At 55.4% G+C, this 26,358-nt stretch overlaps 8 protein-coding genes across 8 annotated transcripts; all 8 read right to left on the reverse strand.

Annotated features, from left to right (window-relative positions):
• Window positions 1-831: 831 nt before the first annotated feature.
• JKF63_04508 (uncharacterized protein) lies at window positions 832-2,736 on the reverse strand (the record flags this gene model as incomplete). Its single annotated transcript, XM_067900492.1, has 1 exon — window positions 832-2,736. The coding sequence occupies one exon, from the start codon at window positions 2,734-2,736 to the stop codon at window positions 832-834; it is 1,905 nt and encodes a 634-aa protein (XP_067756513.1).
• Window positions 2,737-3,799: 1,063 nt separating this feature from the next.
• Window positions 3,800-4,189, reverse strand: JKF63_04509 (uncharacterized protein; the record flags this gene model as incomplete). Its single annotated transcript, XM_067900493.1, has 1 exon — window positions 3,800-4,189. The coding sequence occupies one exon, from the start codon at window positions 4,187-4,189 to the stop codon at window positions 3,800-3,802; it is 390 nt and encodes a 129-aa protein (XP_067756514.1).
• Window positions 4,190-4,973: 784 nt separating this feature from the next.
• JKF63_04510 (uncharacterized protein) lies at window positions 4,974-7,115 on the reverse strand (the record flags this gene model as incomplete). Its single annotated transcript, XM_067900494.1, has 1 exon — window positions 4,974-7,115. The coding sequence occupies one exon, from the start codon at window positions 7,113-7,115 to the stop codon at window positions 4,974-4,976; it is 2,142 nt and encodes a 713-aa protein (XP_067756515.1).
• Window positions 7,116-7,865: 750 nt separating this feature from the next.
• On the reverse strand, window positions 7,866-8,507 carry JKF63_04511 (uncharacterized protein; the record flags this gene model as incomplete). Its single annotated transcript, XM_067900495.1, has 1 exon — window positions 7,866-8,507. One exon carries the CDS (start codon window positions 8,505-8,507, stop codon window positions 7,866-7,868), a length of 642 nt encoding a protein of 213 aa, XP_067756516.1.
• A 1,268-nt stretch (window positions 8,508-9,775) lies between these two features.
• Window positions 9,776-12,274, reverse strand: JKF63_04512 (uncharacterized protein; the record flags this gene model as incomplete). The annotated part of the gene is made up of 1 exon (XM_067900496.1): window positions 9,776-12,274. One exon carries the CDS (start codon window positions 12,272-12,274, stop codon window positions 9,776-9,778), a length of 2,499 nt encoding a protein of 832 aa, XP_067756517.1.
• A 1,066-nt stretch (window positions 12,275-13,340) lies between these two features.
• On the reverse strand, window positions 13,341-16,484 carry JKF63_04513 (uncharacterized protein; the record flags this gene model as incomplete). Its single annotated transcript, XM_067900497.1, has 1 exon — window positions 13,341-16,484. The coding sequence occupies one exon, from the start codon at window positions 16,482-16,484 to the stop codon at window positions 13,341-13,343; it is 3,144 nt and encodes a 1,047-aa protein (XP_067756518.1).
• A 1,393-nt stretch (window positions 16,485-17,877) lies between these two features.
• JKF63_04514 (uncharacterized protein) lies at window positions 17,878-18,579 on the reverse strand (the record flags this gene model as incomplete). The annotated part of the gene is made up of 1 exon (XM_067900498.1): window positions 17,878-18,579. The coding sequence occupies one exon, from the start codon at window positions 18,577-18,579 to the stop codon at window positions 17,878-17,880; it is 702 nt and encodes a 233-aa protein (XP_067756519.1).
• A 1,448-nt stretch (window positions 18,580-20,027) lies between these two features.
• On the reverse strand, window positions 20,028-24,158 carry JKF63_04515 (uncharacterized protein; the record flags this gene model as incomplete). The annotated part of the gene is made up of 1 exon (XM_067900499.1): window positions 20,028-24,158. The coding sequence occupies one exon, from the start codon at window positions 24,156-24,158 to the stop codon at window positions 20,028-20,030; it is 4,131 nt and encodes a 1,376-aa protein (XP_067756520.1).
• Window positions 24,159-26,358: the final 2,200 nt, after the last annotated feature.

Genomic DNA, 26,358 nt, shown 5'->3' on the forward strand with positions numbered 1-26,358 from the left:
CTGCCGCGCCCGATCACCCTCTCTCGAAACCCGTGTAAGCTCGCATCCTCATTCACGGCGAAGCGCGTCAATGAAAGAGTGGAGCACGCGGCTGAAACGTGAGACCCCATTACTGACCCGCATTCTCCATCTCTGTGAATGTGTGCCAATCAGCGCACACAGCGTTTAACGTCGACGACGACCAACACCGCCAAAAGATAAAAAAAGGTGCGCACCAAATCAGTGCATCTTTAGTTACCAAAAATTGAACCAAAGGGCGTGTGTGTGTGGGGGGGGGGGAGAGGGGGAGGAGAGGGGGAGAGCGCGTAAACATAACGTGAAGAAATATAGGCTGTGAACACAAATGCACCTGCTTCGCCCCTCCTCTGTGCCACTGAATAGCCTACGCCGACGGTAACCCGAGAACCCAACCCAACCCCAACCCCTCCTCCCAAGTGGCCTGCAAAAGGTCATTCCCTGCGTGTTGTTCACGTTTTTCCTCTCTCCCCCGACCATTGAACTCGCTATCGCGGGTGCTGGTACCAACTGGCCGTCGTCGTCAGCGACCCAGCTGCGCGAAGGACAGAGAATCAATGGAGAAGAGCTGAATATGAGGACCAATACGAGAAGCAAGCACACTCCCACAAATGTGTCATTAGCCGAACGTGACACCTCCTCTCGCCATATTGCTTTTCCTCCCCCCCCCCTTCCACTCTCCGCCTTAGTCGGTCTTGAATAACACCCCCATCTTCTCGAGCCCATCGAACATCCTTACCCGCACACCTGCGCAAGTACACAATGAGGACCTTACTCGGGAGGAAAGTCCACGCGAGTGCGCTCATTTGAGCATCTTCACTTTCGCCTTAGGGAACGCATGCTTGTTTTCCCATTGAAGCCCGGTTTACGCATGCGAATTGACTTGGGCGTTACGGTCACGAGCTCGTCATCTGTCACCCATGCCACACAGTCCTCAAAGGTGTAACGCGCCGCCGTATAGGCGCCTCTTTTGCTGTTGGCCTTGTCGTTGGCGTTAGCCCGCATTCCACCAAGCTGCTCGTTACGCTTGCAGACGTTCACCCCAAGGTTCTGCAACGCTGTCTTCTGATTCTCACCGACGATCTGGCCGTAGTGCACATGGTCACCAGGAATGACAAAAAAGCGGCCCTGCGTGCTGAAACCGGAGAGAGACCAGTCCGTCACCTCGCCACTATCCACGGAAATGAGGGCTCCGGTTTCCCGCTCGGTGTCGATAGCAGCCATTGGGCGATACGAATCGAAATGGTGGTTCAGCACGCCGTCGCCGCCAGTGAGGGTGTGAAACTTCAAGGGCAAATTCGACATGAGACGCACCGGCATCACACATTCCATGAGGACGCGCCCGTTTGACAGTGGCTCGATCTCGCCGATTTCACCCATTTTGGAGCTCAAGAAAGAGACGATGCTGGACACGAGGTCGTCCTTGAACTCCAAGAGCAGCCGCTCAAACGGCTCGCACTCCACACCATCGATCATGCGCGTCAGCACCCGCGGCGCCTGAACCTCGAACTCGTAACCTTCGCGGCGCATGTCCTCGATAATGACGGACAAGTGCAGCGGACCGCGACCATTCATGGTAACCTGCTTTGCGTTGAGACTTTTGAGCTGCAATGCGGTGTTTACCATCGCTTCACGGTCAAGCCGGCGCATGATAACGCTCATCTTGCCCATCGACTCCGTCGCCTCTTTCCCTTTCCAACTGGCTTCACTCTCTTGCAGAACGAGACTGTAAGTTGGATCATCTGGCTTCTTGTACGGAAACAGCTTTACCGCGCCCTGCTTGCCAATTGTGCCACCGATTTTCAGCGGCACCTTCATCCCAATAGGTTCCTGAAGTTCAAGGATGCAGATATCACCAAAGCTGGCGCTCGTCACTGGCATCTTCTGCACGCCACAGTAGAGGTGGATTGACTTGACGAGAGCGTCGGTTTGCTTCTCCTCTAGCGCCACCGTGACAACGTCGCCGGTCTTCACAGTACCGTTGTAGATGCGTCCGATCGCCAACTTTGTGTTATTTTTCTCGTCTTCGTCCACCTGAGCGACGAGCATCTGCAAAGCGTTCTCTTCCTCCGCCTGGGGCGCTGGCACAGTGCTGAAAATTGTGTCGAAGAGCGGCGCCAGCGTGCCCTCCTTCTTGGGTGTCTCGTTCATGTACCCGCTACGCCCAGAGCCGTACAAGAACTTCATGTCAAGCTGGTTCTCATCCTGTGCCGCCTCCAGAAACAAGTCCTCGACGGCTTGTTCCGTCTTGGATATGTTGAGATCGTCCTTGTCAATCTTGTTGAGACAGACGATGGGTCGCAGGTTGAGGGAGAGGGCTTTGCGTAAGACGTACCGCGTGCCAGGGCGGACGCCCTCCTTAGCATCTACCAGGAGGATAATGCCTTCGACCATTTGAAGCGCGCGCTCCACTTCACCAGAGAAGTCCAGATGACCAGGTGTGTCCACGATGTTGATGCGACGCTTTCCGTTGTCTAGGAGGATCGCGGTGTTTTTTGCCAGGATGGTGATGCCTCGTTCTTTTTCCTGGTCCTTGCTGTCCATCACGCGGTTGTGCGCATTGGCCACCGTGCCAGACTGACTCAGCATGCTATCCACGAGGGTGGTCTTTCCATGATCTACGTGTGCAATGACTGCGATGTTGCGCACGTCCTCCCTCGTGTGCACCCATCGCGCCAGCACTGCTGAGACGCAGACAGACGACGCGAAGAACCGGCGCATTCGGCACTCTGAGCGCGTATCGCGATGGAATTCGGTTGCGGAACCGAAGAGAAGAAGAGGCAGTACGACAGGGTCGATATGTTTGACTTTGGATTCTGGCGACTGGCCAAGAATACGTCAGCTAACGGTGGAACTGTTCGCTGGCGTGCGAAGGCAAAGTAGTAAAAAAGGCAGCCAGAACGACTCCCTCCCCCGAACCCCCCCAAAAAAAATCTCTGGGACAGCACGGGTACGCACTCATGCGTCTTTATAGCGGAGGGGGGGAGAAAACAACAGCAGATACGTGTGTGGGATACCGCCATCCCCGCATGCACATGGCACCGCCATGGGGTAGCATTCATCAATTACACAAACACGCACAGAGACACATTGAGGGAGAAACCGTAGTAGTGATTCGAGGGTAACGAAAAAAAAAAGGGGGGGATCGCTGCCCGTGCCCTCTTTCCTTCACCATGCCGATCTACCAAAGACCCAAATCAAATATGCTAACCGCGGACCATGGGAAAGCGTGTGCACACGATGCAGAAGTGAGACGGTGACACTCCCACTTTCCATACCTGTGCTAACACCAGGGACTCCTCTAAACCCCCTCTGAAAGTCGCGAGAGCTTAGACAGTTGTCTGTTATTGTTCTTTTTTTTTTCGGGGTTAGAAGTGCACCAGGAGGCACAATTGGGGTAAAAAAAAAAAGAGACGAAGGAAGGAAGCGGTGAAGGGGGGGGGTGGCAAATTAGTCGACTTAAAAAAATTTTTTCTACCACCATCACCACAGAGCCTGGCGGGCGGGTCAAAGTCAAAACGAATCAAAGGAGGGTTCAACAGCGCGGCTGAAGGAAACTGTCCACGGTTTTGATGAAAGGTCGGTCTGCGGTCGTGCGTGCATGTGTATCTGTGTGTGTGTGCAGCCATTGTTCTCGCCGTCGTCGTCGTCGTCGTCGTCGTCGCTCTCTGCCCTACGCTTATCCTCACCATTGGTACCGTGAAAGGCAAAGAACGCGTGGGGCAACACCTCTGCGAAACAGGGCCATGCATAACACCATCGGCAAGAGAGAAGTAGCTACCAGCTAGTACTGCAGGTCGAGCATGACAGTGTCTACCATGAGCTCATTCACTGGAATCGTTTCGACGGTGCCATCTGGCCATGTGCGACGGACCAACATTCGAATCCTGCGCTGCAGAAGGTCGTACTTGGCCATCATGACGGGGTCTACTGCGAGGGAGCGCGGATTGGCGCACCGCTCTGCTACCTCTACAGAGTCACGACCCGAGGTTGAAGTGGGGTAGGACAAAGCGGTGCCACTGGCGATCTGTTTGGCGCGCTCGCCGATGATGCGAGCGACTTCGAACTTCGTCAAGTACAAACCGCTTCGCCGCTCCACAAACGGTGTCACCACCGTAGAATAGGCTGCGAAGCCATTCGCGACCTCAGTGTCGAGGACTTCCGACCGTAGCATTGAGTCTTCTTGGCGGTCCAGATCTCGTCCACCAACGCGTCCGGGCTGAAGTGCAAAAAAAAAAAACGGGGTTAAGCGAGTTCCTAATTGGTTGACAACAATCAAAACTGTGATGATGCTGTTGCCACGCGCAGAGCTTTGTCGCAAGAAAAAGAGAGAGACCGGCCGGAGGGAGCTAAGGACAAAGACCGCTGTGTGTAGTAAAAAAAAAGGTGGACGTGTGAACTCGAGGGGTAAACGAAAATTTGTGGCGAGGCGGGAGAGTGCAGGTGAATGATGTAAGCAAACGGCGATCCGCAAGCAAGCGGCAAGGTGCCGGCAGAGGGTAAACAGGAGGTAGAGAGGGAGAAAGAGTACTGGGGCGAAGAGGAGAGATGGGCGGGATCATCTGGTGCGCAATGCTGCGACCCGGGGTCCAACACCTCAGAAGAAAGTGCGTAGGAGCTGCGAAGCGACCACGCCACTGCTACACACGGTGACACAACATAATGGCACCCCCTATTCAGAAAGCCCTCGACATAACACCGCACCGGGAATGGGGAAGGAAGGGGGAGGGGATTGCTACTGGCGTGCAGACTTGTGAACAAGGTACGTGCCCTTCACATCGCGTAGGCGGCTGTTCTACAGGCAACGAGTGATGCGGGGCTACTACGCAGTCCACCCGCCATTTCCATTTTGTTTGCTCCGTCAACGAACCCATGTAGTGAGTTACGGTGTGATCGTTGATGCACCACAAGTACCCTCTCTGTGATACACACACGATACCATGCCATGCATGGTGGCGCTACCGCAGCACCTCTTCGAGCCCCTCGACAGCGCAGCGGAGCGAGAACAAGTCGAGCGGGGAGAGAGAGACTTCAACTGAAAATGCGAGCGTCTGTTGACCTTCAGGTTTAGCCGCAACGTTTTTCATGAGTGCGTGGCATCGAGGGAGAAGTGTCTCGCGCAGGGTGCGCAGGAGATGGCACCATCCTCTATGCACAGGGGCATCTTTATTGTTCACCGCTGATCTCCCAGCCGGCGTGCACAACGAGCGAATCCATTCCTCTTGACTCACCGCCACACGCACAAAGTTCAACGCCACAACAAGCGGATCCACAAAACCGCTCGTCCCGTGAGAAACGTGCGTGATGAAGGTCTGCACACACTCCTGAAGCACAACAGGCATCTGTGTGTGCATCGGTGTGATTTTATCCGGGCCGAAAACCTCACATGTGCCTTTGGTCGAACGCCACTCGGACAGGAACTCCTCGAGAAAGAAGCGGGCGATGGATGGGTAAGGACAAAGTGCCATCAGCGAACCGTGCATGCGTACCCGCGCCCGCTCCTCTAGCCGCTCCAGAAGCTCCAGTGCTACTATGCGCGCCAATACCCGGTGGTCCTCGATCGGGCACGTCGCGGAGATGATCAGTAGTTCTCTTGCTATATCGAATAATCCCTGGTAGCGCCTCGTAAGACAGGAGTCAAGCCCCCTCTGTCCGCCAAGCCAGCTCTGGTTGCTCCCCGCGTCCTCCGCGCAGCGAGCTGTGTACTTGGGGATGGCGGAGAGAAGATCATGCAAAAAAAACAAGTGCCGCATGAGCACGGCCCCACTGCACATATCCCGCAGGGCGACAATGTACGCATCGATCACCCCGAAAAGCAGCGAGGTAGCAGACACAGAGTACACAAATGGCGGCTGGTACGCTGCCTTGAGCTGAGGTCGCAGCGCGTCAGCGAGCAGAAGCAGCGCACCCTGGCGACACAGTGATGCCGAGAACACCTCCTCTGAAGTTTCCCCGGAAACATCGCATGTCCGTTCATCCAACGCGTCCAGCGCAACCAATGTATACGCCTCTATATCTCGATCGTGCTCTACGGCCAGGCTGGCTGCTGTACTGTCTGGTGGCGCAGTTCCCCTCTCCACATCAGTGGGGTGCAAGGTGCAAGCGCGGCTGACGGAAAACCCGAAGCCCTGCAAAGAAGCCAGCGCAAAAGACAAGGGGTCTTTGGAGTTGCATAAGTTCGACTCGGTCGCAATCTCGCGGAGGCGCGCGAGACATCCAGTCAAAGAGCCGCCCAGGTCACCGTCAACCCTTGCGTCACAGGAGGGTACTCCCTCTGCTGGTACATCGGACGAGGCGGCCGCGTTCGTTTCTGGCAAAACGCGCTCGCGACACGGTTGCGATGGGGAGATGTTGGCCCCCGGAAACCTTTTCCGATGTTCAGTCCACGAAGGACAGGGCTCTGCGTGACAGAGTGCGGCATAGGTAGCCAATAAAAAACTAGCAGCGGTGCCGTCCATGCTCCGGGTTGTATGCTGAATCGCATCGACAAGACGCACCAGCGCTCGACGAGCGCAGTACGCATCGAGTATTTTGGGTAGGTCTACCTCGCGCTCCATGCAACTGGCACCGGCCTCACAGCCGGATCCCATGCTTGGCGCCTCCGGTGGATGAGTAAGTGTGTGCGATGCTCTAACCGTTGTAGGCTCCGCGTCGCGGAGGAAAAGACTCGGCAATACTGAGAGCACGAGGAGAGAGATGAGGTCACGCGCCCAGGCCTCCATTGTCGTGAAGACAGATGCAAAAAGAGCATCCCCTTCACTCTCTGGCAGTGCATCATGTTCCCCGTGGCGTAGGAGCCGGCGTTTACGCCCCACCGTCTCCAAAAAGAGTGCCACGTACACGCGTGACACAATCAGCAGATAGAGCGCTGCCTGCGCAGCCGAGGGCAACGGCATCGACACGGACAAGAGGCAGCTCATCATCTCTCGTGCGTCTGTGACCCGTCCAGGATGAGAGCCAACATGTTTGAGGAGATCATCAAGGGGCAGCGTGCTCAGCCATTCGTATTTTTGGGCGATCAGCTCTAAGGCGGCCACGCCTTCCGCCGGGGACGCAGAAAGAGCCCACACTGCTGTAGTCACAGCGTCCGTGCTGTCCATGGAGAGCCAAGTGTCTGTGGGGAGAAAGTGAACCTACTCGAGAGGGGATAATAAACACCGAGTTCAAAAGGAAAGGAGGGAGACGGTCGAGAAAGGGGAGGGGGATGCCGGTTCGTAAAGGAGCGCGTGCAAAGCAGAATAACAAGCGACTTAGACGAAGATGATAACCGCCGAACAGGCACATGTGGCGCCGCGTAATCCACGCCCTTAGTAGCAACATCGTGCACATCCACCAAAACACCGCCAGCGTCTTCCAGTGAAGAGTAGGCGATACGGGGAGCGCAATGCGGAATGCAAATGACGTCAGTGGACAACCCCCCCCCTCCTCCTCCTCTTCCTTTGGATCATGTACGGTGTCATAGGCAACGCAGAGAAAAGATCGACTACAGTTGATCCCACACTCGCCTCGATCTGACTATGTTTTTTTTTCTTTGGTGGCACCGCTCGCGAGGAGCACACTCTATCGCCTCTTACACCGTCGACGAGGGCTCGCTAAAGAAACAGCGGACGTCAACACGGTCGCTCTATTCCACCGATGGTCGTGATTCACACAGCAGAATGAGTCATCAACAATGGGGCACCCCTATGCCTTCGTGATAGATTAGCAAACCAGAAAGCAGCTCTTGTTCACATACACGAGGGCGGCCCCATAACGGAGTCGTCTGGGGCTGGGACCGGCACAACTCAACATATGCGCCGGAGAGCGACGTGAGCCTCTACGGACTCACCAATGTGCAACAGCCAACAAAGCTACGAAGGTCGCAGGGAAGACCGAATGACGCGATCAAGCATCACCTCACCCTGCCCCATCGCCACCTCTTGAGACCTCTGCTGCTGCTGCTCCGCATAGCTGTGATCTAGGCTCGCGCACTCCACACCAGCGGCGGCGGCTCTTCGCTTCCCGTTGGCCTCGGCCTGCTCACAGAAAGCGCGCTGGAGCGCTGACACCTGTGCCGCTTTGCTGTGCTGCTCAACGATGAAGGCCTCCTTTAATTTGCGCACTTCCTTCAGACACCGAGTGGCGCGCTCTGCCAGGGTGGTGTCTGCGTGAAAGGCCCGTGGAGTCAAAACTACGCGTTCGTCAGGGTCGATTCGGGAACGAATATCAGCCACTTCGAAGAACAGGTCGTCGAGAATTAGAAACGCCTCTCTGGCATCGGCAGAAGACCGGGACCCATCGTGACACTCTCGTGCCACCGCATGGGTGGCGCTGACGCTCTGCTCGGACGATTTTGGTTGTTGCCGTGCATCACAGGCAAGTAGCGACGCATTCGCGTTCCGGAGTCGAAGTACTTCATCCTGTAGCACCTCAACTGTTTGACTCAGCTCTGCGTTTCGGGCAGCTGCCGCCTCCACCTCAAGCGATAACAGAAGTGCGTCTGCTGCGTCCATCCTAGCCTGAGAACGTGCGGTGAGGAGCGAGAAAGGTGACTACACCCCGCAGCCCCGGCGATTGTCAGAGACGGTGATGTCGTCGTCCCCGCTCTCGACGACACCAACTACTTTTTAGTTGAAAAGAGTAGACAGGGAGGAGTGTCGTGCAGGGTCCCTGTCCGACGTCCACCGCTGCTTTTCGTTTTTCCAGCAAGGGGGGGTGCTTTATTGAGTACAAGGATAAAACGATCAGCAAAAACACGCGGTTTCAGGTGTGCACTAGTCGTAACTCGTGTTGCAAGCAAGTGCGCATCCGTGTCTGCGTTTCCGGTGTGTCATGCACAGATGCATCGCGTGTACAATGACGAGATGGCAACAACGTGGGGCCTACTGCTTTCGTTGGATCGCCGTAAAAAGGCGCCATCTACGCTAGGGCCGTGGATATGCGAAAGAAATGGGGAGGCGAAGCAGACGGCAGACACCGAATGCGTGCATGGCGGTGTTCACATCGATAAGGAGGCGGGAAAAAAAAAGTTGAAACGTAGAAAAAGTGCAAAAGACACGAGCGACACTGGGACACAGAGTGCTTCGCACCCAGGGCTCAGAGTGACACGTGCCCTCGTTTGGGACTGATACGAGTTCCCTTTCCCCCCGCACGTGCCTACAACAGTGTTTCTCTCTCTCTCCTTGTTTAGCCAAACACGGGTACGGGATCGTGTGCAACCTCCGCCACACATTTTTTTTTAGGTCCAAGAGCGGTATAGCCATGAGCCTGCTTTCGCAAGGAGGGGAAACGTCTGAATGGGACCGCAAGGGGAGCGGCATGGCCAAGGTGGCCTCGATTAAATTGGTGAGAGGAGGTCCTGCTCTAGCCGTGGTGCAGAAAAAGCACCCAGAGCTGCAGGGGAAGGGGGGAGAAAGAATGACAGTCCCTTCCTCCTCCTCCTCCTCCTTTCTTGTGCACACAGAGGCGCCAAGAACAGCACACACACACAAAAAAGTCCAAAGGGCACATGGCCACCACAGCGGCATGCACCCTTTGGCACCAGCATTCCACCCACTCCAGCGCTAGTGAACAAAGGACTAAACGGAAACCAACATACGTCACTAAATATTCCTTCTTTCTCAAAAATCGCCCTCATAAACTCAGAAAACAACAGCCCGGCAAGTTGAAAAATGTCAGCGCTCGTCAGTGGAGGCTTCCACTGACACGGCGCCTCCCACTTTACACACATGCCCCTGTAGACACACACTCACACACACACACACACAGACACAAACACAGTCTAAATCGCCTGCGAATACTGCCGATACACAGTGCGGCGTAGGTCAAACAACGCAGGGGTTGCAATCGAGGAAATTGTGACGGTGCCTCCAGCACCTTTTCGGACGCAGACCCCATCGTCGAAAACAAGCAGTGGTGCTTTTTTATGGAACTCGCTATAGAGCCCGCTCTCCTGACGTGACGTCTCACGCAGGCGGCGCAGATCCATGTCACCAACGAAGAAGGAGCCGCTCTGGAGTCCATGTTGTTCTCGCTGCGTCGCGCACGCCTGCGACCGGTCCGCTCTGACAGGGGCAAGGGAGTAGGAGGCGCGGTCCGAGCGTCGGCGCTGCATCTCTTGCTCCTCGCAGTCAGGGTCTGCGCGCACACCAGAGAGCTCTCCATTGACCCAACCTACCTCCCAAGTGCTCTTCGACTTGGCTTCGCGAACGCGACGCAGACCACGTGACAGGCTACGGGCGAGACTCGACTCCAGCTGCACTGTATACGAATACACGTGTGTCGCCAGCTCAATCGGTACACCGGACGAGGTGCAGCTGAAGACGTTCGATCCACACTTCATTGTCTTGTCGGCGCGACAAAAGTGGAGGAACAGCCGTCCGTCCTCTGCACTGCCGCGAATCCCGACCATTTTTTTTGCAAAGGTCCACTTTGTCTTCAGAACGCTCTTCATGGCGAGCGCGTCGGGGTAACCGCTAAGGTCAGAGATGACAACCCGGCAGCGCCGGTTCACCTGCACCATCACCTGGGACACCTTGGATGGTATGTTGGCAAGGCGCTGGGCATCATTCTCCACCTGCAGCGCCTCTGGTCCCGCGTCGCTGTGCTGACGTGTAGGTGCTCTCTTTTGCAAGACGAGCTGCTCTTCTTCGCTGACAGGCAGTCCGTACGCGATGTCAATGCGCTTCTGCGCCGCCGCACTGAGAGTATTGGTCGTCTCAAGAACGGGAAAACTGAGATGCTTCGAGTAGTAGTGTAGTGGGGGCGGCAGGACCAATCCGAGAGTCGTCATCGCCGCCTTCGGTTTTGATGCGCCATCGGCAGTACTACCGCCTAGAGTCGCAGTTGGAACGCTGGCGTCGGCAAAGGTAGCAGACTTCTGAGCTGCTCCACTGCGCTTCGTCGCCGTTGTCGACGTGCCTGTTGCTGGCCAGTCCCCACCGTCGTCGTCCTCGTCGTCCTCTTCCTTGACATTCGCGGTGTCGTCGTCTTCTTGGACCACTTGAAAGACGCTCTGGGCCTCCAGCTCACGCCGGCGCTTCTCAGTTTCGTGCTCCAACTGAATGTAATACTCCTCCAGCTCTTCCCCACTCAGGCGACTGCGACGTGTGACATGCATGTTGAGATGCTCTCCGTCCTCCGCACCGGACACCACGGCGGCGTTTGTTCCCGGCAACGGCGGCTCCGTCAAAACGATGAGGTGATCGGCACCATCCACATTGCCCTTCACGAAGTACTCGAGCAGTTCCGCAGAGGGCCCGAAGTCGAGGGAGGCGCCGTCTGCAACGCAGATCTTCGGACCCTGGATCGGGAACACCTCCTCTGCGCTGCGGCACGTGAGGACGTTGGCGAAGAGGCGCTTATCATCAAGGATTAGATAGTCTTGTAAAGACTCGGTCATGGTACCCGCCTTGTCGAGCAGCTCTTGTGCCTGGGCGGCCACCAAAACAACTTTGTACTTGTCGCCGCCCTGCTCCGCCAAGAGGTGCACAATGATGTTCAGCACCTCCAACCCACGGCCCGCGACGTTGACAGGCACTAGAACGTCGCTGCCACCACGCAGCGTGTGCTGGAATTCTTTAAAGAGGTTCTTCAGCTGCTCTTCGTATTTTTTGGATCGATTCGCGCCAGACATACGAAAAGGAAAGCTGCTCGCAAACACAATGTTCGCTGTGGTTGGCACTTCAAACGGCTTCAGCGCATACGAAGGCTTCACCGAGAAGTCCGGGCAGTAAAAAAGCTCATCGATTTGGTACTTGATCGTCCAGCTGTAGCCGCCCAGCATTCGGCCCGCAAAGACAGCGAAGCAGTTAACCTCGACATCGCCGTTCTTCACGGTGACCTTGCCGCCGTACGGTTCTCGGAGAGAGCGAAAACTGTGGTAGATCGTATCGACCGTCATCATGAAAGTCTCCCCATCCGCGAGTGTGAAGGTGTGGGAGTTCGGGTACTGATAGAGGAAGGAGTGCAGGACGCCGTGCACTCCCATTTTAGACGTTGCGCCAGCCGCTGCGACAAAGGTGCCTGGGGTGAGATGCGAAAGCACAAAGGGCAGGGCGCCGCAGGCGGTGATATGTGGACTCGACAGTATTACGGCATGAACGGTGGACAGGTGTGGCTTCAGCTTGTCAAGAAAAGAAGTGTCGAACTCCTCGTTCCATCCACAGTCGAAGAGGATGCGCACCCCGTCGACCTCGATTAAATAAGCATACGGTGCATTGTGTGTCGTGCACTCGTACACGGAGGTAAACCGAATACTGCCTGCTGAGGCACGCAGCATGACGATGGCGGTATGTGCGAAGTGGAGCTGGAGAGGGGGTCGACACAACCAAGTAGGCTACAAAGGATAAAGGAGGGAAGGGGGTCAGCAGAGCGGTTGACCCGTTTTGTGCACCGTGATGTGGATGCTGATTCGACAAGTGCTTCGATGGACGTCACACCGCGAAAGGGGTCGTGGTGTGCGTGCGTGTGTGTGTGTGCAGGTGAGGGGGGAGGGGGCAGGGATATAAGAAAATGATGTGAGGGAGTAAAGCACACCGGTGAGGTGACCGTGCATGGGGATACCACACGAGAAGGGAACCAAAGGGATGGGTGAAAGAAGAATGACGCAGAAATGTAGCGGAGTTGAGGGGCACCGGGGGAAATTTGGAGTCACCTCAGTCAAAACCGACATCGTTGCCGCGACTGGGATAAGGTGTACACATCAAAGCCAGAGAGCAGTGAGAAGCAGAGACATGGAACCAAACCCCTTTTACGATGCGCGCAACAGCACACGCGTTTGGCTCAGTGCACTCAGCTTACCCATGCTGCCTTACCCTCAATCGTGGCTAGCACCGGGACCTTCCCAGCAAAAACCGCTCTTGTACTCCGTCTACTAACTAACATGCAGCGAGCAATCCTCTGGCACTGCTCGTCCAGGGTGCACAGTTTCTAGCACCCTTCGATGGATGAGTTCGCGCCGCCGCCCCACACATTTCGCGAAGCAAAGGAGGTCCCCCGTTGCGTGAATAAAGTCTCTGTACAGAGGGGGGGGGAGAGAGGAAGAGAACAGAGATTACACACACGCAGAGGCTTACATGGAAAGAAATATGTGACGGGTACGCACCAAACCTCCATACCGACGTGAAACAGAGCAGCGGGGCGAGGGGGGGAGGGGAGGGGGGCTCTTCCCAGACGTTCCGAGAGTTTAGGTCAGAGACACGTGCACTCTCAAGTCCTCTCATCCATCGGAGCCGTCGCGGCACCGCGGGAATGCAGTTCAGTTGAACAGTGTAGCTCATACGTGCTGCCTGCGAATATCACTACAGTTCCGCCGTCGCCACTACACCCTCCTCCCTTACAAATTGTCATTCTACTTCTCCTGCGGAACCTGCGTTACACAAATGAAACGCATATGTCTCGCAATCCGACTTCGTCTGCGCCCCGCCTGGGGCACCGATGGGTCCTTCCAGCGAGACTACGGCGGGGAGAGTCGAGAAGCTGGGAATGTGCCGCAACTCCTCCGCAAAGTACTCCCGCAGTGCAGCCACCGCGGAGGCCTCTACAGTCTCCTTCTTGCGGAGGCCAGACGCCTGCGCGATGGAGTACGCCATCTCGTCTGATATCTGCAGACTCAACCGACAGTGCCACATCTTACTTCTCTGATACGTTTGCGTTTGCAGAGTGAGTCCGTAGGCTCGCAGACACAGGGTTCGCAGAAGCTGCTCTGCCGTCTGCGCAACCAGGGCAGACATGTGCGCCGGTGAGAGAAAGGCCTCACTTGTTTCGTGACTGATACGGGTCGCCATTTCCCGTGCACAACTCAAGAGGTTCTTGCCGACAACATGCTCAAGGACAACAGAGCGCTTGTCCGATGTCACGCGAAAAGACAGGTCGCTTAGCTGATTGTGCTCGAACTCAAAGAGGAGCCAATTGTCACTGACAGCACTAGTAGAAGTACACTTGATCTCCGCCACCACTGCGTCACATAGACGAGAGAGAGACCCTTGTGCATCCGGCCGAAGCCGCACATGCCCCTTCGTCACCACCTCCTCGCTGAAGGCGCGTTGGTGGATTCGCACGTGTGATTCGAAGATCTGTTGGGCTGCACGCACGATAGCCGAGAGAGGCGTATCGGCGGACCCTCGGCCAAGGTGGAAAAGCCGACCTTCTGCAAAAGGGTTCGCCGAGAAGCGAGAGTGCGCCTGCGACAACGCACTCTCCTCTGGAGTAGTGCTCCACAACTCCGCTCGATATCTCGCGCCGTCCTTACGAATACTCACGGAGCAGTGCAGTCCGTAAAGACGTGCGATAGCTTCTACACAAGTCTGCAGTGGCGAGGCGTCCGGTAGCGCTGATGGCAGGGATGACAGCAAACCGGTTTCGCTGGAGGCGGTAGTGGAAGCGTCTCGGCAGACGACTTCCGGGAGATCTTGCATCTTTTTCAAGACGGCAAAAAGTGCCCCGATCTCGGTGGAGCCTGTGGCCTCAGCAATCACCTGCTCCGGGGCTTCATGCACACTGCACGGCCTCATGCACCGCGCAACGTACACGGCGCGGTCGGCCTCGCGCACCACACGGATGCTTCCGAGAAAGGAGGTATGCACTTTGGTCGCACACCAGTAGCCCTCCAAAACCGAATCGGACGTCTGCACCGCTGGAAGCGATTGAAGCTCGATAAACTTATGCGGATCAACGAGTTTGAGAAACGGATCAGACGAGAGAGCGGCTGCAAATATGTTGCCGTTAGCGTCTGGCAACGCCTTTACACCGTCACATGGTGCTGGTGCGCCCTCGGCATCGATCAGCTTTTTTTCTCGGGCCTGATCCACACATCGACGACAGAGAGCAGGGAATCGCTGCGCCAGGGCAGCCGCTATGGCCTTCTGCTCACTGCGCGCTTTTCGACCATCAAACGCGCAACAACACAGCTCACGACTGGTTGCTGATGCTAGGGCCGGCTTGTGGATCGCATTGGCGTCACAAAAGCCACGCACAATATACAATTGAGAGACCCACACAGGTTGAACCCCCGCCGCAACGCCCCACTCTGGATACGTTGAGTTCGGTTTTAGCATCCACGTTTCGAGCTCGAAAGTCGAGTTCTCTCTCCGTAGGGCCCAACGCAGTTGCGTCTCAAGTCCTTGCCCTGGGTGTGGGACGACATCGTCAGAGGCAGTGGCGTTGTTGCTCGTTAGAATAGCGCGCACCTCTGGATGGTAGGCGATGTCACGCTCGAAAATTTCGGGAAAAAGGGTCTGCAAAGCCTGCACGGTTGCAAACTCCACTGCTGAATTTTTAGAGTTGCCGGTGGCCTTGCCCAGTAGGAAGAGGCCGGTGGAGTCGCAAGCGAGGTCAGTAAAGGTCGGTGAATGAAGGCGCGCCTGGACCTGCACCTTATGCATTGAGCCGCTCAGTGTCTCTGTGCGGAAGATGACGTCCTCTTCGTCAATGCTGTAGTAGTAGAACAAAAGCCTGCGAAGGAGGTGCTTCACACGTAGATTACACCGTGGTAAGACGAGGTGCAACGGTGCACTACGTAGACGCTCCTGGACAGAGGCATGGCGGTCAGCGTAGTGTTCTGCAGCCGTGTCGTCGCAGAACTTCAACAGCGTGCGCAAACCCTCGCCCGTGAGGCGTAGTTGAGTTGCCTTCAGGGACTTCCCAGTGGCTCCGTGGCGCAGAGTGCACTCGACATGGTCGGGGCTGGCACCAGGCATCAAACAAAGCGAAAAGCCGTCAGACGACCAGATCCCGGAGTAGAGTGAGAGCACCGACAGGGAAGGACTGGCTACCAGGGAACCGGATGGATAAGCAAGATCAGCGGCAGCGAAGGCCTCACGGAAAGCGCGGCGCATGCACCCAATGTATCCCTCACCGACCGCCTCGCCCTTGAACAACTCCACCAGCCTCTGTTGTTCGGCACCCAGAGACGCTACCGCCACTCCGATGCCGCGTGGCGCAAGCTCAACGCTTGTCGTGTGCAGTTGTCGTCCTTGGAGGTCCTGACCGCTGGTGTGCCGAACCAAAAGCCGCAGCTCGGGGTATCTTTGCTCCACAAATCTAATGACTCCCCGAAGTTCGTCCGAGCGCACCCTGGTGAGGTCGATTATGGTGGGACTGCTTGAGGGCACAGGCGCTGTGAGACCAACATGCAAAGAGGATGGACTGGTAAGCAAACGGTCAGAGGGATGCAAGTTATTTAAAGCTTCCTGCACGGTAGAGGTCAACGTGCCTTGCCATACAGCCATCTCGTGTGCACTTGCCAGCGTACCGCTATCTGACCGTGGCTGATGCTCCACTACCACCCGCATGTCCTCCGTTATGCAAAGCCGCATGGCGCCGCCCTCGATACCCTTCGCGTAGCGCAGCGTCTTGAATACAGACTCTATCTGCCCCAGGGTACTGCAGCGGCGCCTCTGTGCCACTGTGCATAGGGGCTGCGTTATTAATATTGGCCGAACTGGGCGATAGAGACGCCGGCCCGCTAAACCCTCCCATGACTGTAGCATGGGAACGGCGACACCAACAGCTGTGTGGCTTCCTATATCCCCCCTCTACCTCCCTCTACCTCCCTCCTCCTCCCGCCCCCTCTTGCTGTGTGCAGCGCCTCTAGTTGGCCGACTGGAGTGGTGGCTCCCCGAGTTATGATCGCAAGCTCTGCCAGCGAAGTTTGATTCAATGAGACCGTTTCGTTGGGAAAGGCCCTCTCCTCCGTCGGCAGCCTCTCAGCCTTGCGCAAAACGCGACAGCTGGGGATTACCCTTACCTCGCCAGTGAGGGAGCAAAGATGCAGGAGATGGGGGCGATAAAAGGCAGTGCGCGTGTGCGCTCGCGCAGTGTAGTTGTCTAGATGACAGGATCACCAGCAAATAGACCTTTGCAAAGATACCTGCGTAATAGTTTCTGTGAACGGGACGCTGACGCAGCCACGAGATACAAACGGTGTCCGAGTGCGGGAGAGAGGAAGGGGGAGAGAGAGAGAGACTTGGGGAAGTGGGAGGAGGGCATCAAACAAGTCACCATGAAAAAGAGGGGGGGAGAGCGACACGTACGCGTCTATGCGACCGGGCGTAATAACGGAGAAAAAAATAAGCCTCTCGTCACGCTCAAAGAGTTTGGCCCACAGTTTTGTATAGAAACGGCTCATCCTCTTCTGGGCATCAACAGCAGTGACTCTGTTTTAGCCCACACGTCCACACGCTTCATCGACACAGACCCGCTGCCTCAGAGCACGGCGAAGCAGGGCGCTGAATTTTTGAGAGTAATATGGGGCCGTCTTTCCATGAAAGAAGACCAGAGAGCCAAAGATACACATGTATATATATAGACGTGCGTGCACGTGTGTGTGTGTGTGTGTGGAATAAAAAAAAAGAGTTTACCGTCCAAGAGGAGATGACGCGGGGTGATGGGTGGGGGGGGGGGAGGGAGGAAGAGGGAGAGAGGCGTATGCAGAGAAAAGCCGACGTAAACAATAAGGTGGGGGGCACGTGTATACTGTGTCACGGAGAGGCAATTCTGCAGTTGAAGTACGGAGCCGCAGACACACTCCGACCTGCAAACAAAACAAAGCAAAACAACAAAAAAAACACGCTTGCAATAAAAAAAACGCAAAAGAGCACAGAACGACACACACACACGCACACACACATCGATGAATATACACGTACATATTGAAATGCGTGTGTGTATGTGTGTGTGTGTGTCGGTGGATACACTTCTCCCTCTTTGTATACACATGTATACATTCACATGTCCATATTCATGCATGTACGTATGCGTGTGCGTGCGTGCGTGTGCGCTCAGGGGCTAAGGGGAAGAGGCGATGAGGGATGCAGAGCACGAACACCACAGAGACCAGGGGAAAAAATATATACGAGAAAGCGAGTGTGCGCGGCTGGCCAATCACACATCCACGAGTGCGGTGATGCCAAACTCGTACGAATCTGGGTGGAGCTGCATGCGCTCTTTAATAGCAGCGGCAGCGGCGCGCACGAACTTTGCGTTATCGTCGCACTCACCATGCAACGTTGGATTCTCTTTGCGCCCATCCAACTCGATGCAGCGACCGCCAGCATGGATAAAGCAGACAAAATGCAAGTTAATGTTCGCGTGAATATCCTGGTTCTCTGTGGCGCCTTCCAGCGCGGCAGCAGCGTGGGCGGTAGCGATTTTCTCGTCTCCGGCGATGAGGGCGCCAATCACTTTTGGGTCCGCCGCCGCCACCTCTTCCTTCTCGACCGCGTCGTCGAGGACGCTGCCAGGAAGAATCTCACCGAGCTTATCGCGGTTGTTCATCAGGGAATGAAGAATGGCGATGGTGCCACATGCGTTAGGAACGAGCTGGCGTGTGAAGAAAAAAGGATGCGCTTTGCGGATCTCCGCTACTTCATCTTGCTGCGCATCCTGGAGCTCAGCGATTCGTTTCTCTGTCGCTTCGCAAATGGGGTACACAAGAAGGAAGGCGTGGACTGGCGTAGGCACCATGCTGAGTAGTTCGTCTGAGAGGCCGTAGACATCAACGAACTGCACCAGAGGGTTTTTTAACCCCAAGGTGTGGATATACCCGTTCATTACGTCCGGGTTGCTCTCCAGTGGGAACCACATCATGAGGGAGCCACTCAAACAAAAAGGAGCGCGGTAGAAACAACGCAGGTGCCCTGGAGGAGAGAAAACTGCTGAAGAGGTGTAGAGCGGCACTAAGCAATGACGATAAGAGAAAATTTTATGAAGGGAGAGCGAGAGAGAGAAAAAAAAAAGAGGGGGGTGGTCCTTTGTCACAAGACGAACGCGTGCCGAGTCGTCTTCTATGCGAATTGAGTGGCGAGAAGAGGGGGTACAAGCGAGTGAACAGCAGCTCCTAAACGACGAGGTTGGTGAGTGTTGCGTAAAAAGACTGGGAATGGGTAGGGGGAGGAGGAGATGAACACAACAACAACACCGCGCGTTTCTTACGACTCCGTAGGGAGGAAGAGACCGTGGCGCAGATCCGCAGGAGCTTTGATGGCGACATGGTGCATTTTTGCTCGTGCCGAGTGAGTTGGGAGAACACATAGGGTGTGAGAACCTGGCCCGGGGAATGTCGAGGCGCGAGACCCTCCAACGCGTACTCCTGGAAGCTCACATTGCCTCTGTCATTATCAACACAGTAGAAGAGTTTCAGGCAAAGACCACACAGGGAGACCACAATGGTATGGATCATGAAGAAATCGGGTGACACACACACGCACACAGCGCTCCCTGTATCGAAATGGGGCGCATATCAAGGGCGCACATGGACATTGCCCCCTCCCCCTTTTTTATCCTTCTTTCCCCTCCATTGATATATATATATATATATGTGTGTGCGTGTGTGTGTGTATTCGTTGTTTTTTTTTTGCTTCACGTGACGCCGTTGTTGTGCATGACTGTGAAAAAAAAATTGAATAATAAAAAAACAACACATTTCATATCGAAAGGACAGGAGGGAGGGAGGGAGGGGGGAGTGAGGGGGGGGGACGAGGGTCCAGACTCAATCGAGTCGCAAGGTCATTGCACCAACAGCGTCTCTTTACACACATGCACCCCCCCCCCTCCACACACACACACCTCGTTCACTTACGCAGACCAACAACCAAAGGCGCTTCCACGACGACCAGCACTGCCGCCAGTAGCTTCAATGCGGTCGCAACGTGGATGAAAATTCATAGAGAAAGGGTGAACAGGTGACCTTTTTGAGGCGTGCAGGGCAAGAGGAGAAGAGGGAATCCTGCTCGCCATCACAATCCGCCAACTTCAATTAGGGAAAGCAGTGCATCTTACAGGTGAATCGGTACACGCACACATGTGTGCTTGTGTCGTCATCGAACACGGAGCCGAAGACAACAGGCTGGCCATGCAATGTGTGGTCCTGCCCGGACACTATCCTTCGCAGATTCGACCGCTTTCCTCCCTCCTCCCTCCGCCAATGTTCGCCTCTATGTACATTGGTTCTTCATGGCATGTGCAATCCTGCTCCCTTTCAGCACAATCGGTTCCTCGCAATACACAGCCATCTATGCAGATTACCCTGTGTTCTACAGAAGCGCCTTCAAGTCCGGCTCTGTCTCACGATTGACTTTGCTAATATCAATAGTGGCCTCGCATATAGGACACACGAGCGTCTCCTTCAGACGCGTCATCAACGCCGAGTAAGTGGCAGGAAAGCCGCAGCAAGGGGTCGCCGTGTAGTCAGTCTTGACGATGTGTTTGCCGGTCACAATGCAAAAAGGAATTGTATTCTTGCAGGCGCCACAGTCCAGCTCCGTTGCGGCAACAGGCTCGTCACAGTAAGGGCACGGCAACGTTGATTCTACTGGGTCGGTAGTGCTCTCCTTGGTGTGACGGCGCACGATGCCCTCGATTTTTTTGCGTGACTTCTCAGACATCTCCGTCCGGTAACTCTCGTTCTGGATGAGGTAGCAAGCGTAATCGAAGGCCGACTTCTTGAAATTAGACTTGACGCACTGCAGCACTGTGGAGGAGACAATCATGACAACGTGCTTCGGAAACTTTTGTATATTGCGTGACACGCGCAGCAGCATACGACACGCGGTGTCATCATCGTTCATGATCTTGAGGAGGTCCTTGACGATGATGTAGGAGTGCAGCAGCATCAACGTGCGGCGCAGGTCATTTGGCACGCGGATGTTTTTCTGTTGAAGCATGCGGTAGGCCTCAACGAGGGTTTTGTGTGCGCCTCTATAACTGCCCATTTCCTGCTCCTTCGCCGCGATAATAACAGAGGTTTTGGCCGCCTTCTCATAGCTGCCCATGGCCAAGTAGAGCTTGAAGATGTAGGACGGATCCTTTGGTTCGCCATCCGTCTCACCCATGAGATAGTCGATGAACTTATTCGTCAGGCTGTCGCTGTGCGCCTTGCCCACCACCTCCACTGCCTTCTCAATGTCCTCAGGCTGCCCAGACTCAAGATACTTCTTGAGGGCCTTGGCGTAGTTGCCGCTTATGTGGTAGTACAAACCAGCCTGCCCAGGTCTGCCCTCCTTGTCGTAGTACTCTGCAATCATCGCAAAGTCTGCCTGGTTCGCGAGCGGGGCAACACCGTCCTTCAGTTGCACCTGATTCAGCAACGCGCTTTCAAAGTTGAACATGCAGTCGTGTGTTCTCGCCAATTCGAAAGCCTCACTGAGCGACTTCGCCAACACGAGAAACTCCACTGCCGTACCATACTCGTTTTGCATCTTGCATTTCTTCGCTACTAGAGCGGCGGCGTTGGCCGAGCAGGTTTGACGCACAATAACGTAGGCGCCGTGTAGATCGTTCAGTTTGTCTAGTCTCAGTCGCACTGCATTATCCCAATCCTCGGCCTGCAGGTACGCCTTCTCGGCTTCCACGAAGGCCCCTTCCGCCTCCTTGCCATGGGCATAGATACCGATAATATTGCGCGACTTGATAAAGGGCAGTAGGCGCGCAGCAGCCTTCAGGTTCTTGCACTGTTCGATATAGATGGTCACCGCCCGCTCAAGGTCGCCGGCCTTCTCGTAAAGCTGTGCGGCCTCCTCGTGCCTGTGGTTGTCCTCGAAAAGTTTAGCGCAGTCCGTCACAAAGGTCATATCCGTCGATTCCTTCGCGGACTTCATTGCGTCGGCGATGTTGCCAGTGCGAATCTGGCAACGTGCCGCCCCTTGACGGCACTGCTCATTGTGCCGTTCCACCTCCTGGACACTCACCGAGAGCTCTGTGCTCGCATGGCCAGTCGGCAGTTTACGAAACCCTTGCTGAAACATCTCCTCGGCCTTGACGTACTCACCGCGGTACTCGAGCTGCTGCGCGTAGTCGCGCGAGATACAAGGCACTTCCTCTGGTGCCAGCTGCTCTGCAAGGGTGAGGGCGCGTTCCCACTGCATCATATCACGCCGCATCTTCAAGGCGCACAGCGGCTGCGAGGAGCGAAGAAAAAAGTTCTGCGCATCCTTCATGTACCCCATAATCATCGACACGTGGCCGAGCAACAGGTTTTTCTCGTGGATGTGGCGAATCTTTTCCAGGCAAAGAACGAGGCTCGGCTGCGAGAGCTGGCGGTAAACACGGATGGCCAACTCAACATCTAGCATGTACAGCGCCTTTACAGCCAAGTCTTCTGCCTCCTGCGGCGTCGAAATGTTGTTCGATGACCATCGCAGTCGGTTCAGGGAAAAATTGTTGTAAAACGCCTCGGCGTCGGGGGTTCGCATGAAAATGTTTTTGTGCGTATGCAGCGGCACCGTGTCCAGGGTGCCATTGGGCAATTGGCACATCACCGTGCCACGGAAGAGGGTAATCGGTGTGTAGTCCGCTGGGAGTGGCGTGTAGAGGTTTGTGTTGCTGCTCTCCTTTGCCAAGACTGACTCACATGTCGCGCCGTGGCGGCTGTGCGGCGTGCTTACAAACGTCACACACTTCTCTCTGTTGTGCGTGATAAAGATGGTGGCTTCGGCTTGATCCCATAGTATCGCTTTCTGGTCAGGTTCATAGCCCTCTGCCTTGTTCGCTACCTCTGTCACGACATTGAGATTGAAGAGGTTGTTGCTGTCATCCACGTAGGCGACGCGCGTGCAGGCGGGGTTCGGGAAGGCGCGCTTGAGACCCGTGCTGCACGTAAAGGTCGCTACTTGCTGGAGATTCTGAAGCGCGTACACGCTCACACGGCTCGTGGTGGCGTAGAGGAAAAAAGTCTCGGATAGACCAATGGACACGAGGCGCGTGTCGCCGCTTTGCGGAAAAAACGCCGGTGGGCGGGCCTCTGCCGTGTCGCGGATCGGGCCCAGCTGCACTCGCCCTTCGTACACCACCGCTGCCAGCTGCGAGTTCACCTTCAGCTCCGTGACCGTTGAGGGGTATTCCACCGTCCGCAGAAACTCCGAATGTGCCTGCTGCGGCGCCTCCGTGAGACTCTTAACTGGATCGGCCGTGGGGTACGGGAGGCTATTGGGGATAAAGTACTCGTAGTAGGAGATCTTGTTTTGTGAGCCAACCGCAAGCATCGCTGTGCCCGCCGCCATGAAGGTTGGGTCACCGCTCACCTGCACCGTACAGACCATGCGGTTGTCCTGTAAATTCTTCACTCCAATGGTGTTGACGGAGATGAACGAGAACACAAGCGTGCCGTACGACGTGCTGACGTTCAGCACGTTCAGAGTGAACACGACGGCGTTGCCCTGGTCTGTGGTGAGGAGGAGTTGCTGTCCATCTCTCGACCAGCTCAACGACTCTGGAACTCCGTCTAGCTTATCAAATCTCGCCTCATCCCCGGTGCTTGCGATCCCGTCATCGGTTACACGGAAAAGGCGTACACACTTCTCAAAGACCGCCGCAACGAGACCGCTTCCTTCCCCGAAGGTCATCAGCTGCACGGCGCCCGTCGACACGCTCACTGAGCTGCGCAGCCGTACTTCGCTACCGGAGAGGTGAACCACACCGATCGCACCCCTTTGGAAACTCACCACGAACTCGCCATTCATGCAACCAGTCAACCCGGTGATGGGGCCGAGGTCACCACTGAACTGGCCAGCTGCTGTGGCGAAAGAATCCAGGTTGACAATGAGCACCGTAGTGCCCAAATGCACGGCCGCAAGGCTAACATTCTTTGGTGAGCCGCTCAGCTGTGAGACACACACCGACTGCGGCGCAACAGACAATGGTATCGTCTTCAGGTTGTTGCCTTCAGCGTCGGTGACAGAGAAAGTGCAGTCCGCCGATATCATTAATAAACGGTTGTCCGGTGCGGGCGTCCACAGGGCAGAGAGAATTTGCTGCGAGTGCGTCCCCTCCACCGGCACGAGTCGCAGCGTCCTCCGGTCGTACAGCACAAAGTGCCCACTATTCGTGCCGACGACGAACTGCGGCTGCGCACGAGACCAGCAAATGAAGCGCGGGTCACTTAGTTTGGTGTCGATAACGTCGGTATTGCGTGTTCGATGCGTGTACAACTGCACGAGAGACGAACCGTTCGTTATGATTGCGAGGGTGTCGCTGCCACACTCCCATGCCATGTCCACCACACCCGACACGGGGAACTGGTGCTCTACCTTACCCAACTTGTTTAGGATGAGCACCAGCCCCTTCGAACCCGCCATCGCTATCAGCGGCGCGGTCGGGTGCAAGGCATGCACGGCACGTCCACGTCCCACATCGGCGTTGGAGATGACAAACTGTTGTGCAAGGCCCATTTTTTCTGGGGTATTAAAGCACTGCTGGCAGCGATCTCTAAGAAAAAAAAATTGAGACAACGATAAAAAACGGAGAAAGACAAAAGACTTCACGTCGAGCTCACACGTGCTCCTCACTCAACTATACATAAGAACAGTGTGTGTGTATTTGTGAGTCCACACACCCTCCTCCTCCTCTTCACCCTCTGTTTTCAACTTTTTTTGCCTGCAAAAAAAAACAAGAGATGCCAAAGAGAATGGAGGGAGGGAAAAAAACACCACGCTGAACTTTGATAGGATCCGTGGGGCTGTGATGTCGCCAGGAACGATTTCTCTACAGTTTCTTGTCCACCTTTCCAAGGGAGGACAAGAGATATATGGTCCTGTGTGGTGAAAGGAATGATGCGAATACCTCCTGACGCTGCCGAAGAATACGTATGGTCGCTTCGTCGGGGAATCTCCGCCGTGTGGACACGAAATCGCGCGATAGACAGCGACACCAAACACAGACAGACAAAAACAGGAAGAGTGTAGTTCTCGGAGCAGGGGGGGGGGGGGAAGGGGGAGGGGAATGGTATACCTCCTGCATATGCATCCCCCGCAACTCAAATTGAAAACAGCCGAATCGTGGGAGTGGGGGAAAGGGGGCACGTACGTGACCGGCAAGAGCGAATTCAAGTGAGAAGAGAATGAGACGTGCGGTGGTGGTGCATGATAAGATAGATCGAAAAAGAAAATAGAGAGACAGAGCCCCGCGACCCCGCCTTCACTTCGTTCGCTGCGTTGGGGATATTGAGCTTGATGTGTCTACTCACATAAAACAGCATCACTGAGCAGTATCACTTAGTACGCACCTGACACTAAAACCAAACACACACACACACACACACACACACACCTTTGTTGCAGGTGCGCAGAAGAAGTGGGTGGTCTGGTACTTTACCATCTACAGTACCGTTAGTGTCAGCCATGAACGCGCTATCAGAAGACGCGAGGGACACCGGAGAACCCTGCCGCTTGTTCCCCGCCCATGGGGAACCATGAACGTTGATGTTTTCTTTTGGCTTTGGGCTGTCTAGTTCTGCAACTTTTTTTTTTTGGGGGGGGAGGGGGCTGCCTCGTTATTCGAACGAGAAAGAAGGGACACCAGTAAAAAAGGCTTTACCTTACGCACATCGTCACACGCACACGTACGATGAGGGGGGGGGAAGGCGGGGGAGATATCGGAGAGAGGGTGGAGAGAGGGAGTGTGAGAGAACGAAACACGCGGCACCACAATAGAAAAAAAAATACATAATGGAGTACACCAACAAAATCGACTCGCCCGGCACAAAAAGGGCTGGCGTGCGCTAAGCACAGAACTCGTACTGGCGGTGAGGGGGAAGTTCCAAAACCCTGCGGAGCCGATGCCAAACACGGCTTACTCGCTGATGTATTTTCCCATATTCCCCAACCCTGGCCATTTTCTGGCGTGGGGAGCTAGTTCAGTGGTACACCTCCTACCGACCTACCTACCACCCCGGACTGTCAAAGGTCCATTGCGTGGAGCAAAGCGGCGGTATCCAGGCGTTGGGGTCATGGATGACACAGTCACCTGACCACGGTCACCTTTCTTGAACTGTAGTCGCCCATCTGCTTTACAGGATTCCTCACAACCGCTTCCGGTACGCCGAGCGGCACGCCCTGAATCCCTGAGGGAGACTAAGGGACGCCCCCCCCCCTCTCACCGGCAAGCAGCGAGGGCTGGTGAGGAGAAGGGAGTTCGAGTCACCCGGACACTTTGCCGATTGCCATATAAATGACCCAACCATGTTTACTTTGGATCCATCACCACGTGTCACTACCCCACTCGATACACAACCAACAGAATTAGTAGCCAGCAGTCACACTAACGCTTCCATCTCGTTAGCAGTCGACCCAGTGACTACCAGCATTGGCTCGGCATAACCGGGGAAGGGGGGGGGGGGACATACTCGCTTGTCTTAGGGAGTATCAGCTGCCCCCCCCCCAACGGCCGAGCAGTATCAGCCGGTGATCAGAGAACACGAAAAGAGAACGGAGAGCTACACAGAAGAAAATTAATGTGAAGGGAGGAGAATCGACTCCCACAGCCAGCGCCGTGAGAAGAATGGCCTACGAAAAAAAAAAAAAACCTGTGTGGAGGGTCAACCGCCACCACCAAGAAACAAAGCGAGCAAAGTAGAGAACCGATATACTCGAC

This window comes from Porcisia hertigi, chromosome 25 (genome assembly GCF_017918235.1).
Source record: "Porcisia hertigi strain C119 chromosome 25, whole genome shotgun sequence".
In the NCBI taxonomy this organism is placed as follows: domain Eukaryota; phylum Euglenozoa; class Kinetoplastea; order Trypanosomatida; family Trypanosomatidae; genus Porcisia; species Porcisia hertigi.